Source organism: Nomascus leucogenys, chromosome 14 (assembly GCF_006542625.1).
Source record: "Nomascus leucogenys isolate Asia chromosome 14, Asia_NLE_v1, whole genome shotgun sequence".
NCBI lineage: Eukaryota > Metazoa > Chordata > Mammalia > Primates > Hylobatidae > Nomascus > Nomascus leucogenys.
In genome coordinates this window covers 49,026,084-49,044,399 of record NC_044394.1, presented here as the reverse complement: position 1 = coordinate 49,044,399, position 18,316 = coordinate 49,026,084, and the positions used below count along the sequence as shown (strand labels likewise).

General features: G+C 38.7%; 1 protein-coding gene across 1 annotated transcript in view; it reads left to right on the top strand.

The window, feature by feature from the left end:
• TSGA10 (testis specific 10) overlaps nucleotides 1-13,129 on the top strand; it is a 151,377-nt gene extending 138,248 nt beyond the window's left edge. Inside the window, 1 exon segment of the mRNA XM_030828593.1 lies at nucleotides 12,800-13,129. Coding sequence (XP_030684453.1) covers nucleotides 12,800-12,824 — 25 coding nt within the window. The 3' untranslated portion in view covers nucleotides 12,825-13,129.
• The last annotated feature ends 5,187 nt before the right edge of the window (nucleotides 13,130-18,316 follow it).

Here is an 18,316-nt window from a genome sequence, read left to right as displayed (position 1 = left end):
ACTTGAAGTCAGGAGTTCAAGACCAGCCTGGCCAACATGGCGAAATCCCGTCTGTACTGAAAATACAAAAATTAGCCAGGTGGGTCACACATGCCTGTAATCCCAGCTACTTGGGAGGCTGAGGCAAGAGAATCACTTGAACCCAGGTGTCAGAGGTTGCAGTGAGCCAAGATTGCGCCACTGTACTACAGCCTGGCAACAGCATGGATACCAGTACCTGCTCTAGTAGAGGTGACGGGAAAGTGATGCATCACTTTAGGTCGGGGCAGGGTTAGGTGGGTCTGGGCTCAGACTCTCCTTGGGCAGGGCTTGCCACAGCCACCTTGGGGGATGGGGGTATGGTTCTCAGGCCAATGAGGTTATGTTATAGAGGGGATCTTGGCCACCTCTACTGTATCATATAGTTTGCCAGAGAAATGGGGAATAGCCAGTAGCAAGAGGCCTTGCCCAGCTCCCATGTAGTTGGCAAGGCCAGCCTCGCTCCTGCAGTGCCTTGCTCAGATTTTGCCCCAGGCCATGAGCTACCCCGCTGAAAAAGCAAGCAAAGCATTTGAACCTGGCCCTTCCCTGTCTGGCTATTCTTGCCCTGGCTCCTATCTGCAGCAGCTTCCACTCGTCCCCTGGACTCTGCTCAAGAAAATTTGTGCCCAGTCAAAACCAGTACCAATTTCAGTTGGGAGCTTCCTTCACTCTGTGACCCCTCCCCAGTTCTGCTGGCTGCCTTCCCAAGGACACCTGTGTGATAGTCATTGCTGGCTTCCCTGGGCTCGAGCTGGAGACTGGGAGTGCATGCAAGGCACTTCCTGCTGCTACTTCCACTTTTATACTTTATGTGACTCCATAAATCCCTTTCATCTCTAGATAAGGTTAAATTTTTCTCCCGTGATGTGGATTTTTAGATTCCCCAGTGGGGACATGGGTTCGGAGGTAGGTATTCTTCCCACTCACACTTTGGGAACTCACGGTTTTTCACCTGTTTCATGGAATTGGCAGCAGCATGCCACTTCTTTCAAAGGATATGTGAATTCTTTTGGTTTTCCTGGTATATTCCTACAGTGAATCTTGGAGCAAAAGATCACAGTATGAGTCTCTTAACACTGCTCTGTCCTTCCATGTGGGAGCTGCACATTAGTCCTGTCTCCTATCTGCCATATTCCATCTGTCCCATAAATTGTATTTTAAGAGTTTGATTTTCTTTTTATTTCTCCAACATTAACTTCTTTCATTTAATTACAAAACATTGGTTATTATAGCACCACAAAATTTATATGTTCTAGGAAAGTAATCAGCTCATTTTTCAGAGGAAAATATTTTAGATATATTTCTATGTATCACAAATTTCATAAAAACTTTTTATTTGGAAACAATTTCAACCTTTCAAAAAGTTACAAAAATAAGACTACAAAGAATATCTACATGCCTTTTACCCATACTGACTATTTAAAAAATTTTACCCCATTTGTTTTCTTATATACACATGTGGTGGCTCATGTGCTCACATGTTTGTATGTTTCTTCACAGACACACACACACTTGCACACACCACTCACAGAGGCTCATTTAAAAATATAACCAAAACTCCAAACCATGCCCACAGGTTTCATCCTTGCTTTCTTCCATTACTTATATATATGTTCTTTCTTCTACAGTGAGAACCTTGGCTCAACATTAACATGTTTACTCAACAATATCAATGTAGTTACTAATTTGCTCAATCCCAGAATGCATCTGCAATAGTTTCAAAATTTCTTCACGGATGTCACCACAATAAACAGGCCAATTTTTTTTTTTTTTTTTTTTTTTTTTTTTGAGACAGAGTCTTGCTCTGTCACCCAGGCTGGAGTACAGTGGTGCGATCTCGGATCACTGCAAGCTGCTCCTCCTGGGTTCACGCCATCCTCCTGCCTCAGCCTCCTGAGTAGCTGGGACTACAGGCACCCGCCACCACACCTGGCTAATTTTTTGTATTTTTAGTAGAGACGGGGTTTCACCATGTTAGCCAGGATGGTCTCGATCTCCTGAACAGGCCAGCTTTTTAAAAGCTCAGAATTTGTTTGCAGTTCTTTCTTCTTACACCTGTACGCTGCCTTGCCCAAGTCTTGAGAGCATATAGTTAAATACTGAGTTTGTAACTTGTTTGGATTTATGTTTTTCCATCTTTTATTTTGGTCATGGTATTCATTGCAAGTAACATTGGATTAATTTGTTTCAATTTGCTTTCATTTTTCATATTTCCACTTCCCAGTTTTTTCCTCAACTTAATTTTATTTTTGAATATGTAGATTAGCATGCTTTTAAAGGTCAACATTCTGCAAAAAATAATACTAAGAGAAGTGTCACTTTCTCTTTATGCCTTCCATCCCATCAGCCATGCCTCCACCCCCTTTCTTTGTGGTTTTATGCTAATGATACACAGATACATATCTTTCTTTGTTTATGCAAAAAGTAGCATGCTTCTTTGCACTTCGCTTTTCTCACTTAACACTATCTCCTGGAAATCTCTCCATATTGATTCATAGAGATTCTCCTTATTCCTTTTTTTCAGGTACACACTACTCCAGTGTATGGATGTACCATAGTTATGCAACCCACCTCCTAAACTTGGACATTTAGGGAGTTTCCAATAATTTGCAATTACAAACAAGGCTGTAATGAATAATCTTGTACATATATATTTTCATGTTGTTGCAGTATCTTCAGAATAAATTCCTAGAAGTGGGATTGCTGGGTCAATGGGTAAATACACATGTAGTTTTGTTAGACAGTGCCACATTCCCCTCCATTCTGCAGTCCCTTCAGCAATGTGTGAACGTACTGTATTAGCCTCACTAATAGAACACACTGTCAAGCTTTTGAATTTGTGCCACTGCGGTAGATGAGAAATGGTATTTCAGTGTAGTTTTAATTTGCATTTCTCATACTGTGAGTGAAGTTGAATATCTTTTCATAGGTTTAAGGGCTATTGTTATATCTCTTTTTCTGAATTAGCTATTCATTTCTTCTGCCTATTTTTCTAATGGACTTTAGATCTTTTTGTTAAAAAAATTTTTAGTACATTTCAGAAATTATCTCTTTATTGGTGATACATGCTACAAATATTTTCTCACTTTTTTGTCATTTGTCTTTTACTTTTACTGTATTGCCTGTTTCTCTATAAAGAGTTTTTTATTTTTGTGTAGTCAGATTTTAAACCTTTTCCTTGAATGCATCTGGATTTCTATTCATAGTTAGCAAATCTTTCTCTCTCCCTAGATAGTAGAGGAATGTTTTCTTTTAGTACTTGTATAGTTTTACTTTTTACATTCAGATATCTGATTCATTTGGAGTTATTTTATGTTTGGTTTGAGAAATGGATCTAATTTTATCTTTTTCCAACTGACTATCAAGTTGCAAGATCATTGATTTAAAAGACTCTTTGTCCGAGTCATTCAGATCTCTTTTTGGACTTTCTATTCCATTGATCTGCCTGTTCATATGCAGTCCCACACTATTTAATTATAGAGGCTATGTGGTATTTTTAATTCTGTAGGGATAGCTCAGTGGTGTGCTGGTAAACTGGCTTTCCAAAGGAGAGGAGGGGGAGGCCCTAATCTGTAGCTCTTGCCAATTTCTGGTGTAAATACCTCCACTTTTTCATTTTTTGTAGATCTTTTATATGACTTTAATATTTGTTCATCTGACCTGTTTTATATCAAGAGTGGTGTTCTAAAGTCTCCTATTATTAGTATGTTTTAATTTCTTTTTCTATATCCTCTAAATTTTGCTTTATATAGGTGGTTTGCTGTTTTATTTGTTGCATTGATGTTCTGAACTGTCACTCTTCATCATGGAATGTGGCTTTTATAAAGTGTCCTTTTCCTATGCATTTAGATTTTTTTCTTTTGCTGGACTCCACTTGGTCTGGTATTAGAGTTGCCACTCCTATTTTCTTGTTGTTTCTATTTACATGGTAAATATTTTTATTTTTAACTTTTTTGAGTAACTACGTTTTAAGTATATCTCTTATATACAGTATGGATTTGAGTTTTGCTTTATGGGTCATTGTGAATTTTTTTGAGAAATTTACACTCTTTTTTATAATTTATTATTATACTTTAAGTTCTAGGGTGCATGTGCACAACGTGCAGGTTTGTTACATATGTATACATGTGCCATGTTGGTGTGCTGCACCCATTAACTCGTCATTTACATTAGGTATGTCTCCTAATGCTTCCCCCTCCCCTCCCCCCACCCCATGACAGGCCCCAGTGTGTGATGTTTCCCATCCTGTGTCCAAGTGTTCTCATTGTTCAATTCCCACTTATGAGTGAGAACATGTGGTGTTTGGTTTTCTGTCCTTGTGATAGTTTGCTCAGAATGATGGTTTCCAGCTTCATCCATGTCCCTACAAAGGACATGAACTCATCCTTTTTTATGGTTGCATAGTATTCCATGGTGTATATGTGCCACGTTTTCTTAATCCAGTCTATCATTGATGGACTTTTGGGTTGGTTCCAAGTCTTTGCTATTGTGAATAGTGCCGCGATAAACATACGTGTGCATGTGTCTTTATAGCAGCATGATTTATAATCCTTTGGGTATATACCCAGTAATGGGATGGCTGGGTCAAATGGTATTTCTAGTTCTAGATCCTTGAGGAATCACCACACTGACTTCCACAATGGTTGAACTAGTTTACACTCCCACCGTGTGTAAAAGGGTTCCTATTTCTCCACATCCTCTCCAGCACCTGTTGTTTCCTGACTTTCTAATGATCGCCATTCTAACTGGTGTGAAATGGTATCTCATTGTGGTTTTGATTTGCATTTCTCTGATGGCCAGGGATGATGAGCATTTTTGCATGTGTTTTTTGGCTGCATAAATGTCTTCTTTTGAGAAGTGTCTGTTCATATCCTTTGCCCACTTTTTGATGGGGTTGTTTGTTTTTTTTCTTGTAAATTTGTTTAAGTTCTTTGTAGATTCTGGATATTAGCCCTTTGTCAGATGGGTAGATTGCAAAAATTTTCTCCCATTCTGTAGGTTGCCTGTTCACTCTGATGGTAGTTTCTTTTGCTGTGCAGAAGCTCTTTAGTTTAATTAGATCTCATTTGTCTATTTTGGTTTTTGTTACCATTGCTTTTGGTGTTTTAGTCATGAGGTCCTTGTCCATGCCTATGTCCTGAATGGTATTGCCTAGGTTTTCTTCTAGGGTTTTTATGGGTTTAGGTCTAACATGTAAGTCTTTAATCCATCTTGAATTGATTTTTATATAAGGTTTAAGGAAGGGATCCAGTTTCAGCTTTCTCCATATGGGTAGCCAGTTTTCCCAGCACCATTTATTAAATAGGGAATCCTTTCCCTATTGCTTGTTTTTGTCAGGTTTGTCAAAGATCAGATGGTTGTAGATGTGTGGTATTATTTCTGAGGGCTCTGTTCTGTTCCATTGATATATATCTCTGTTTTGGTACCAGTACCATGCTGCTTTGGTTACTGTAGCCTTGTAGTATAGTTTGAAGTCAGGTAGCATGATGCCTCCAGCTTTGTTCTTTTGGCTTAGGATTGTCTTGGCAATGCAGGCTGTTTTTTGGTTCCATATGAACTTTAAAGTAGTTTTTTCCAATTCTGTGAAGAAAGTCATTGGTAACTTGATGGGGATGGCATTAAATCTATAAATTACCTTGGGCAGTATGGCCATTTTCATGATATTGATTCTTCCGACCCATGAGCATGGAATGTTCTTCCATTTGTTTGTATCCTCTTTTATTTCGTTGAGCAGTGGTTTGTAGTTCTCATTGAAGAGGTCCTTCACATCCCTTGTAAGTTGGATTCCTAGGTATTTTATTCTCTTTGAAGCAATTGTGAATGGGAGTTCCCTCATGATTTGGCTCTCTGTTTGTCTGTTGTTGGTGTATAAGAATGCTTGTGATTTTTGTACATTGATTTTGTATCCTGAGACTTCGCTGAAGGAGATTTTGGGCTGAGACGATGGGGTTTTCTAAACATACAATCGTGTCATCTGCAAACAGGGCCAATTTGACTTCCTCTTTTCCTGATTGAATACTCTTTATTTCTTTCTCCTGCCTGATTGCCCTGGCCAGAACTTCCAACACTATGTTGAATGGGAGTGGTGAGAGAGGGCATCCCTGTCTTGTGCCAGTTTTCAAAGGGAATGCTTCCAGTTTTTGCCCATTCATTATGATATTGTCTGTGGGTTTGTCATAAATAGCTGTTATTATTTTGAGATACGTCCCATCATACCTAGTTTATTGAGAGTTTTTGGCATGAAGGGCTGTTGAATTTTGTTAAAGGCCTTTGCATCTATTGAGATACTCATGTGATTGTTGTCTTTGGTTCTGTTTATATGATGGATTACATTTATTGATTTGCGTATGTTGAACCAGTCTTGCATCCCAGGGATGAAGCCAACTTGATCATGGTGGATAAGCTTTTTGATGTGCTGCTGGATTCAGTTTGCCAGTATTTTATTGAGGATTTTTGCATCGATGTTTATCAGGGATATTGGTCTAAAATTCTCCTTTTTTGTTGTGTCTCTGCCAGGCTTTGGTATCAGGATGACACTGGCTTCATAAAATGAGTTGGGGAGGATTCCCTCTTTTTCTGTTGATTGGAATAGTTTCAGAAGGAATGGTACCAGCTCCTCTTTGTACCTCTGGTAGAATTCAGCTGTGAATCTGTCTGGTCCTGGACTTTTTTTGGTTGGTAGGCTATTAATTACTGCCTCAATTTCAGAGCCTGTTATTGGTCTAATCAGGGATTCAACTTCTTCCTGATTTAGTCTTGGGAGGGTGTATGTGTCCAGGAATTTATCCATTTCTTCTAGGTTTTCTAGTTTATTTGTATAGAGGTGTTTATAATATTCTCTGATGGTAGTTTGCATTTCCGTGGGATCGGTGGTGATATCCCCTTTATCATTTTTTATTCCATCTATTTGATTCTTCTCTCTTTTCTTCTTTGTTAGTCTTGCTAGCGGTCTATCAATTTTGTTGATCTTTCCAAAAAACCAGCTCCTGGATTCATTGATTTTTTGAAGGGTTTTTTGTGTCTCTATCTCATTCAGTTCTGCTCTGATCTTAGTTACTTCTTGTCTTCTGCTAGCTTTTGTATGTGTTTGCTCTTGATTCTCTAGTTCTTTTAATTGTGATGTTAGGGTATCAATTTTAGATCTTTCCTGCTTTCTCTTGTCGGCATTTAGTTCTATAAATTTCCCTCTACACACTGCTTTAAATGTGTCCCAGAGTTTCTGGTATGTTGTGTCTTTGTTCTCATATGTTTCAAAGAACATCCTTCTGCCTTCATTTCGTTATTTACCCAGTAGTCATTCAGAGCATATTGTTCAGTTTCCATGTAGTTGTGCAGTTTTGAGTCAGTTTCTTAATCCTGAGTTCTAATTTGACTGATTGCACTGTGGTATGAGACAGTTTGTTATAATTTCTGTTCTTTTACATTTGCTGAGGAGTGCTTTACTTCCAACTATGTGGTCAATTTTGGAATAAGTGTGATGCAGTGCTGAGAAGAATGTATATTCTCTTGGTTTGGGGTGGAGAGTTCTGTAGATGTCTATTAGGTCCACTTGGTGCAGAGCTGAGTTCCAGTCCTGGATATCCTTGTTAACTTTCTGTCACGTTGATCTGTCTAATGTTGACAGTGGGGTGTTAAAGTCTCCTATTATTATTGTGTGGGAGTGTAAGTCTCTTTGTAGGTCTCTAAGGACTTTCTTTATGAATCTTGGTGCTCTTGTATTGATTGGGTATGTATATATTTAGGATAGTTAGCTCTTCTTGTTGAATTGATCCCTTTACCATTATATAATGGCCTTCTTTGTCTCTTTTGATCTTTGTTGGTTTAAAGTCTGTTTTAGGCAAGGCGCGGTGGCTCGTGCCTGTAATCCCAGCACTTTGGGAGGCCGAGGCAGGTGGATCACAAGGTCAGGAGTTCCAAGACCAGCCTGGCCAAGATGGTGAAACCCTGTCTCTACTAAAAATACAAAAATTAGCCGGGCATGGTGGCACTTGCCTATAATCTTAGCTACTCAGGAGGCTGAGGCAGAGAACTGCTTGAACCTGGGAGGCAGAGGTTGCAGTGAGCCGAGATCATGCCACTGCACTCCAGCCTGGGCGACAGAGTGAGACTCCATCTCAAAAAAAAAAAAAAAGTTTGTTTTATCAGAGACTAGAATCGCAACCCCTGCTTGTTTTTTGTTTGTTTTCCATTTGCTTGGTAGATCTTCCTCCATCCCTTTATTTTGAGCCCGTGTGTGTCTCTGCACGTGAGATGGGTCTCCTGAATACAGCACACTGATGGTTCTTGACTCTTTATCCAATTTGCCAGTCCTGTGTCTTTTAATTGGGGCATTTAGCCCATTTACATTTAAGGTTAATATTGTCATGTGTGAATTTGATCCTGTCATTATGATGTTATCTGGTTATTTTGCTCATTAGTTGATGCAGTTTCTTCCTAGCATCAATGGTCTTTACAATTTGGCATGTTTTTGCAGTGGCTGGTACTGGTTGTTCCCTTCCATGTTTAGTGCTTCCTTCAGGAGCTCTTGTAAGGCAGGCCTGGTGGTGACAAAATCTCTCAGCATTTGCTTGTCTGTAAAGGATTTTATTTATCCTTCACTTATGAAGCTTAGTTTGGCTGGATATGAAATTCTGGGTTGAAAATTCTTTTCTTTAAGAATATTGAATATTGGCCCCCACTCTCTTCTGGCTTGTGGAGTTTCTGCCAAGAGATCCTCTGTTAGTCTGATGGGCTTCCCTTTGTGGGTAACCTGACCTTTCTCTCTGGCTGCCCTTAACATTTTTTCCTTCATTTCAACCTTGGTGAATCTGACAATTATGTGTCTTAGGGTTGCTCTTCTCGAGGAGTATCTTTGTGGTGTTCTCTGTATTTCCTGAATTTGAATGTTGGCCTGCCATTCTAGGTTGGGGAAGTTCTCCTGGATAATATCCTGAAGAGTGTTTTCCAACTTGGTTCCATTCTCCCCATCACTTTCAGGTACACCAATCAAACATAGATTTGGTCTTTTCACATATTCCCATATTTCTTGGAGGCTTTGTTTGTTTCTTTTTACTCTTTTTTCTCTAAACTTATCTTCTCACTTCATTTCATTCCTTTGATCTTCAATCACTGATACCCTTTCTTCCACTTGATTGAATTGGCTACTGAAGCTTGTGCATGCGTCATGTAGTTTTCGTGCCATGGTTTTTAGCTCCATCAGGTCATTTAAGGTCTTCTCTATGCCGTTTATTTTAGTTAGCCATTTGTCTAATCTTTTTTTTAAGGTTTTTAGCTTCTTTGCAATGGGTTCAAACATCCTCCTTTAGCTCGGAGAAGTTTGTTATTACCGATCCTCTGAAGCCTACTTCTGTCAACTCGTCAAAGTCATTCTCTGTCCAGTTTTGTTCCGTTGCTGGCGAGGAGCTGCGTTCCTTTGGAGAAGAGATACTCTGATTTTTGGAATTTTCAGCTTTTCTGCTCTGGTTTCTCCCCATCTTTGTGGTTTTATCTACCTTTGGTCTTTGATGTTGGTGACCTACAGATGGGGTTTTGGTGTGGGCGTCCTTTTTGTTGATGTTGATGCTATTCCTTTCTGTTTGTTAGTTTTTCTCCTAACAGTCAGGACCCTCAGCTGCAGGTCTGTTGGAGTTTGCTGGAGGTCCAATCACTCCAGATCCTGTTTGCCTGGGTATTACCAGCGGGAACAGTAAATATTGCTGCCTGATCCTTCCTCTGGAAGCGTCGTCTCAGAGGGGCACCTGGCTGTATGAGGTGTCAGTTTGCCCCTACTGGGAGGTGTCTCCCAGTTAGGCTACTAGGTGGTCAGGGACCCACTTGAGGAGGCAGTCTGTCCATTCTCAGATCTCAAACTCCGTGCTGGGAGAACTACTGCTCTCTTCAAAGCTGTCAGACAGGGACGTTTAAGTCTGCAGAAGTTTCTGCTGCCTTTTGTTCGGCTATGCCCTTCCCCCAGAGGTGAAGTCTACAGAGGCAGGCAGGCCTCACTGAGCTGCGGTGGGCTCCACTCAGTTCGAGCTTCCAGGCCTCTTTGTTTACCAAGTCAAGCCTCAGCAATGGCGGACGCCCCTCTCCCAGCCTCGCTGCCGCCTCACAGTTCGATCTTGGACTGCTGTGCTAGCAGTGAGCAAGGCTCCATGGGTGTGGGACCCACCGAGCCAGGCATGGGATATAATCTCCTAGTGTGCCATTTGCAAAGACCATTGGAAAAGCGCAGTATTAGGGCGGGAGTGACCCGAGCGCTAGGAAAGGGAATTCCCTGACCCCTTGTGCTTCCCCGGGTGAGGTGATGCCCCGCCTTGCTTTGGTTCACACTCTGTGGGCCGCACCCACCGTCCAACAAGTCCCAGTGAGATGAACCCCGTACCTCACTTGGAAATGCAGAAATCTCCTGTCTTCTGTGTTGCTTACACTGGGAGCTGTGGACTGGAGCTGTTCCTATTCGCCATCTTGGAATGATACCCCTTTTTTTTTTTTTTTTTTTTTTTTTGTAAGTCAGAGTTTCACTCTTGTCGCCCAGACTGGAGTGCAATGGCAGGATCTCAGCTCCCTGCAACCTCCACCTCCCAGGTCCAAGCAATTCTCCTGCCTCAGCCTCCCTGAGTAGCTGGGATTACAGGTGTCCATCACTACATCCAGCTCATTTTTGTATTTTTAGTAGAGACGGGGTTTTGCCATGTTGGGCAGGGTGGTCTCAAACTCCTGACCTCAGTTGATCCACCTGCCTTGGCCTCCCAAAGTGCTGGGATTACAGGCATGAGCCACCACACCTGACCTAGTTTTTGTATTTTTAGTAGAGACAGGGTTTCACCATGTTGGCCAGGCTGGTCTCAAACTCCTGACCTCAGGTAATCCACTCGCCTCGGCCTCCCAAAGTGCTAGGATTACAGGTATGAGCCACCACACCCGGCCATTTTGAAAATCTTTTTTAAAAATAGGTGAGTTACACTGGGCATGGTTGCTCACACCTGTAATCCTAGCACTTTGGGAGACTGAGGCAGACAGATCGCTTGAGCCCAGGAGTTAGAGACCAGCCTGGGCAATGGTGAAACCCCATCTCTACTAAAAATACAAAAAAAAAAAAAAATTAGCCAGATGTGGTGGCATGTGCCTGTATTTCTAGCTACTTGGTAGGCTGAGGTAAGAGGATCAACTGAGCCTGGAAGGTCATGGCTGCAGTGAGCCATAATCGTGCCACTGCATTCTAGCCTGGGCAACAGAATGAGACCCTGTCTCACAAATAGAATAGAACAGTATAAATAAAATAGATGAGTTAAAATCTTTTACATTATTGATATGACTGTTATGTCACATCAATAGTTATAATTACTTTCTGTACTGTGTGATATTTGTTGTATTTCTTCATTTGATCAGTCTTCTTTGCTTCTTAACAAATTTCTTTTGGCTTTTATGAAGAGTTTATTTTATTTTAATTGTTACCTTTCTATTAATATGATTAACAATGCCCTTAATCACCTTTTTTCTCACTTAACCTTTTACTATCAGTTTCAAATGGTGTCCTTTGACTGGCACCTATTATCTAGACAACAGACATCACACTAAATTTACTCTCCTCTAACCACTGCTCTGTTTCCTGCCTCTCTAGTTTTGCCTTTCCCAGGTTGTCATAGAAATGGAATCATACAGTATGCAGCCTCTAGTGGTTGACTTTCACTCAGCATAATATATTTCAGATTTATCCAGGTTGTTGCATGTATTAGTAGTTGTCACATATTCCTTTTAACTGCTGAGTAGTATTCCATTGTATAGATGTACCACAGGTATTTTTTTAATGATTATAGTCTTGGCCAGACGCAGTGGCTCGTGACTGTAATCCCAGCACTTTGGGAGGCTGAGGCGGGAGGATCATTTGAGGCCAGGAGTTTGAGACCAGCCTGGCCAACATGGCAAAACCCCATCTCTACTAAGAATACAAAAATTAGCTGGGCATGGTGGTGCATGTCTGTAATCCCAACTACTGAGGAGGCTGAGGCATGAGATTTGCTTGAACCTGGGAGGCAGAGGTTGCAGTAAGCTGAGATCATGTCACTGCACTTCAGCCTGGGTGACAGAGTGAGACTCTGTCTCAAAAAATAGTAATTAAAAAATAAAAATAGAATGATTATAGTCTCACAGGTAGTTGCAAAAATAGTACAGACAGTCCCACATATCCTTACCCCAGCTTCTATAATGGAATATCTTACAAACTGGGGTATTGACAGTAGCACAATGTGATTAACTAGTTTACAGGCCTTATTCAGATTTCACTAGTTTTTAGATGCACCCATTTGTTTGTATGTGTATATATATATATTTTACAATCCACACACAGCACCACTATGATCAAGATGTGAAGTTGTTCCATCAGCATCAAAGAATTCACTCCCTCATTATGCCTATTTATAGTTGTAGCCCTGCCCTTCTTCATCTCCCTGTCTCCTGGGAAACACTACTTTCTTCTCCATCTCTATAATTCTGTCATATTAAGATAACCTTTTGAGACTGACTTTTCTCATTCAGCATAATGCCCGTGAGATCCATCCAAGCTGCTGCAAGTATCAATAGTTCATTCCTATTTATTGTTGAATAGTATTCCATGGTATGAATGTACCACAATTTGTGAAAACTGAGTGAGAAAATATATTGTTTTTTGTTTTCCTTCATAGAAATGAAGAAAAATCTTACATTTTGCTGAAGTGATACACTTACTAGAATACATTTGTTACACATGTTGAAAAAGTTGAATTAAAAATATTAATCAGCATGATTTTTTCTCTTATAGGAATCTTTGCTACAGAGATTTCTGACACCTGAAATGATTCTTCACATCCCTGAGAAAGATCAAAGTTACAAACTGATTTTTTTTTTTTGCTACATGAGTGCATTTATCTTTTAAATGCTTGGCAATGTTAAATATGTTTATTAACTTTGTGTCTCTGAATCTCTGTTCTAATGTGCCATGTTGCAGTGATCTGAGATGACTTATAAAAACAAAAATGCATATGGCTCTTTCTATCCATGCAGTGATAGTGAATGTAAAATCTGCTTACTTCACTATTGAACACTGTTATGTTCACTATCCGGAGTAAATAAAGAAGCTTATTAAAACAGGGAAACATGTTTTTACAAAACTGATTTCCTTCCCTTTCTTGGTATCTCAAATAATTTGTTGGTTAATTTTTTTTCTTTGTGATTTGTGTTTTCATGGCTGGAAAATCTATGCCAAAATGGGTACAACTTACTGATACTGGCCTGGGATTTGATATTCCATTTTGGAACCAACCTTACATAAATTCCATGCCATAATCTGAGATTGAAGCAGCAGAAAGTAGGAGTGTTGTCAGGTTTTAAAACCTATAGTATTGTACCACTCAAAGACTAAGTAACATACATTTTCTACAATTGTGTTTACTACTACTGTTTTTAGAAAGGTAGGTGATGATATATCTGTCAAGAATGTAAGATTTTATTAAAAATCTGTATTTTTAATAAGTTTTCTTTCAAGTACTGCAATCAACTTAATTGCCATTTTATTTTATTGTCTGTGGCAGCTGTCTGTAATCTAGAGGAACAAGAAAAGTGATGTTTCCTTCCTCTCCCAATTTCCTAAATCTCTTAAACCTTATCTATCCATAGGTACATTTGATGTAATGTTCATATTAGAGCCTGAATGCTACTGTATTTTACTGATATAAGCTATTTGTATTCTTGCCATTTTAATAAAAAAAGGCTTGTCATCAATAGTATTCATATGATGCAGACAATTTCTCATTTTATATAGTCACTATTCAATATGACTATAGTGATGTAGGAAAGTGCTCTGATTTAGGTTTTGTTTAATCACTAGCATGCTGATATTTTACTATAATTTCATGCTACATATTCACTGTAGTTTGATTTTTTAAAACCTTCAGGTTCAGTCATCTAGTTTGAGACATTAATTACAGATTGGTTAAAGAATTAATAATTTAAAGTAAAATGCCCTTTTATAAGCATTTTAAAAAATAATATGCAAAAAGTTGTCCTTGCTATTATTAAATAAGATGTTGATAAACATGAAAAATTCATCTTTCTTGAGTGACTCAATGACCTTAGCACTAGATCATCACATTAACTTTAATCTATCCACCTAGAAGAGCTGATAAAGAGCTGAATGTTACTGTCATATGCACTTAATACATGTTACATGTGGAGGGCAGTATGTGGGAAGGGAGCATGAAGGAAGCAGGAATGAAGTATGTAAGAAAATATTTCCATGTTTGATTGAAAGTATGCTTTACTTGCCTTGTGCCATTAATTACAGAACATTTAAAGGGACAATTATATGGTAAGTGTAAAGGACCACCATTATCTAAAGGAAGGAGAAAACTCACCTGCATTCTACATTAAAATTTCAAAGAAAAGATTTTTGTTTTGGTAATATTCAAGAACATTTGTTGTTTTAAATGAGGTTCTAATTGCTTGATATAAATATTTAATAGCCTGTTGCTATGGTAGAGACTGTGTAATGTAAACACAATATATGAAACTATACCAAACATATTCTTCCTTGGATGACAAGGAAATCTCCTGAAAAAGAGTTCTCAGCTTTCAAATATCATGTTCAATATAAAACACCTGCTGCTGCTAAAGTAAGGGTGTTTGTGAAAAAAGAATTGTTAACCCTCTGAGTAATTTAAATCTAAAATTTGTTGTATATAAACCCTATTTTGAAATTCCAGGCACCACCAGAACTCTGTCTTTTCTTTGGTTTATCTGAGACATCATGCAACTTTCTGTTGGAAGTAGGAGTGAGGCATTGACACGAGGCTCCATTCTGAAGTTCATAAGCTATAGTTTCAAAAGGAGAAGGTGTTATCTTTTTGATCTTTAGTATATTATTACTATTAGAATTCATCTCCCTTATTACAGTTTAGCAACCAGTGGGCATAATGAACTAATTAAATATGTTCTGATAATAATATCAGCTACTAAAAACTTAGATTTGAATCAACTAAAAGTGTAAATGATGTAAAGAAAATTTCTAGCTGACACTCTGTACAAATATTGGCCACAGTGATTATAAGTGATTCACCTTGGAGCAATAAAAGAAGAAAAAAAGACTATGAGTGGAAGCCACTGGATTTGAAGTCAGTTATGATCTTAAACAGTTATTGCTTCAAAAATTATTTGAAATTATGAATTCAGATACTTGAAATATATTAATATTTTAAAATAACACTATCATAAGAATCTGCTACTTTTCTCTTTTCTGTCTTCCTACTCATTTTCTCATAAATCCTTGCTGTCATCTTTAATAGAGTCACCTTAGCTTCCCAAAGGCTATGCTCAAAGTTGCATTTCTTGTGTAATAAGTATTAGTTGGTGACCCAATTCTGAAGACTAACCAGTCACCTTTCTGAGTTTTGTGGACCTAACTTAAATATATGATTATTATACTACTCATTCAAATTATTTTATACTTGTTTCTTTCAAATGCATTTAAATGTTCTTTTTAATTATTTTTATTTATTTTTTATTTTTTTGAGGCAGGGTTTGCTGTGTCGCCCAGGCTGGAGTGCAGTGGTGCGATCATGGCATTCAAGCATGAGATGCTCAGTCCTCATGTACTCAAGCTATTTTCTGAATTAGATCTTAGAGGTTAGTGTTTAATCAGACCATATAGTATCATAATCCATTATTGATAGAGTCTAGTTCTTATGAAATAAAATCCAACCCTTTAGGGCTATAAAGCTATCTTCCCTCCTCAGCCTCAGGTCAGTAGTGAGGACCACAGTTGCATGCCATCATGCTCAGGTAATTTTTAAAAATTTTTGTACAGACGAGGTCTTACTATGTCTCCCAGACTGGTCACGAGCTCCTGGGTTCAAGCAATCCTCCCACCTCAGCCTCCCAAAGTGCTGGGATTACAGGTGTGAGCCACTGTGCCCAGCTGTTTATTTTTTTTTTTTTCCCTGTAGAGTTTGTGCGTTTTTATTATGCTGCTTGCTTTATACACTCATCTATTTTCTGATTTTGTAGCATTCCTTAGGTTTTACACATTACTATAAATGGTCTTTTCTAGTCTGTTATTGAAGTGAATTATGTACCTTTGTGTGCTACCTATGGTGGTAACTTCAGAAACAACTTAAGTGAGTGAATCTTGGTTTGCTCTTTCATAAGGCATGCAGCCTACTTGAGCATTCTTTTGATTGTTACACCTTTGTATAGTTTATGGGGCATCTGTGAGGTTATTGGGCTGTTTGGATGTTGTTTATCATGTCCGTGCAGGGTCCCCCCCATCAGCTATATCAATGTCGATCTATTTTTGTTGTAAACTGATGACCTGTCATCACACCGTTTTTACTCTGCCATCTTCTTTCTTATTTTAACTTTTCTTCTTTAATAATAAATATAGTTATTCTTAGTTCATCACTAAGTTTTGGAGAACGAAAGTAATTAGTTCCCCAAACAGCCAGTGACGTAGATATGATTTTTTCCATATTATGGGTATAAAGAGAGGAGAATGGAATCTCAGAGAAGTTATATGATTGTCCTGTATATAATCACAAAGCAAATAAGTATCTGCGTCATGGTCTTTGAATACATGTGTCTGTCTTATGCAAATGACCATGCTGTTAACCACCTTGCTCTTCTGCCTCATTTATCTTTGGTTGTGATTTGTGATTTGTATGATCATTGCCTGCCAGTCATAGTGTTTTCGCTAACTGGTGTATTTGCCAATAAGCAATGAATCTTCATCATCTCTTTGTTCTTTCTGAAGAACTTTTACTTTGAGGCTTCTTTGTTGCTTCTTGGATTTACCAAGATTTTATTCAAGTATGGGTGTAATTCTTCAGAGTAACAGATACTCAGAGTGTTTACACAATATATCTGTTATTTATGAAGCTGTTTTCAATTAAAAGGTCACATTTTTTTCTTATAAACCATGACATTCCAGAAAACAATGTTGCCTAGTCTTTTTACTACACTAATGCACTTAAAATTTTGAATAGCAAACTAAACACGAAGTACCTTGTATGTAATTTTTGCTCTAACCACTTTAATTCACGCAATTTTAGTTGTTTCTCTTTTAATTTAACTAAAAAAGTGTGAAAATGTTTGAATAGGGCAATATATATTACCATTATAGGTTAGCTGAAATAGTAAATCACTGAGAATGGTGTGATCCCATAGTAATAAAGTACTTCGTGTGACAAAAACATTGGAGCAGGAGATGCTCAGTCCTCCTATACTCAAGCTATTTTCTGAATTAGGTCTTAGAGGTTAGTGTTTAATCTGACCATGTAGTATCACAATCCATTATTGATAGGGTCTAGTTCTTACAAAATAAAATCCAACCCTTTAAGGGTATAAGATGGTAATTTTGTGGGCCCAGCATGGTGTTTCACGCCTGTAATCCCAGCACTTTGGGAGCCCCAGGCAGGCGGATTTGAGGACAGGAGTTCAAGACCAGCCTGGTCAACATGGTGAAACCCCATGTTTATACTAAAAATACAAAAATCAGCCAGGCATGGTGGCAGGTGCCTGTAATCCCAGCTACTTGGGAGGCTGAGGCAGGAGAATTGCTTGAACCCAAGAGGCGAAGGTTGCAGTGAGCTGGGATTGTGCCACTGCACTCCAGCCTGGGCGACAGAAAAAGACTCCATCTCAAAAAAAAAAAAAGAAGATGGTTATTTTGTATTTTCTAACAGTATAGAATTTTTTTAAAAAAAATTCTCCATCGTTTGCTTGATGTTTTGATTGGGAGTGAAAGGTATCCAGATTACTTGAAAAGTTACTTGTACTTCCAACACTGTGTTGAATAGGAGGGGTGAGAGAGGGCATCCCTGTCTTGTGCCAGTTTTCAAAGGGAATGCTTCCAGTTTTTTCCCATTCAGTATGATATTGGCTGTGGGTTTGTCATAGATAGCTCTTAGTATTTTGAGATGCATCCCATCAATACCTAATTTATTGAGAGTTTTTAGCATGAAGGTTGTTGAATTTTGTCGAAGGCCTTTTCTGCATCTATTGAGCTAATCATGTGGTTTTTGTCATTGGTTCTGTTTATATGCTGGATTACGTTTATTGATTTGCATATGTTGAACCAGCCTTGAATCCCAGGGATGAAGCCCACTTGATCATGGTGGATAAGCTTTTTGATGTGCTGCTGGATTCAGTTTGTCAGTATTTTATTGAGGACTTTTGCATCGATGTTCATCAGGGATATTGGTCTAAAATTCTCCTTTTTTGTTGTGTCTCTGCCAGGCTTTGGTATCAGGATGATGCTGGCCTCATAAAATGAGTTAGAGAGGATTCC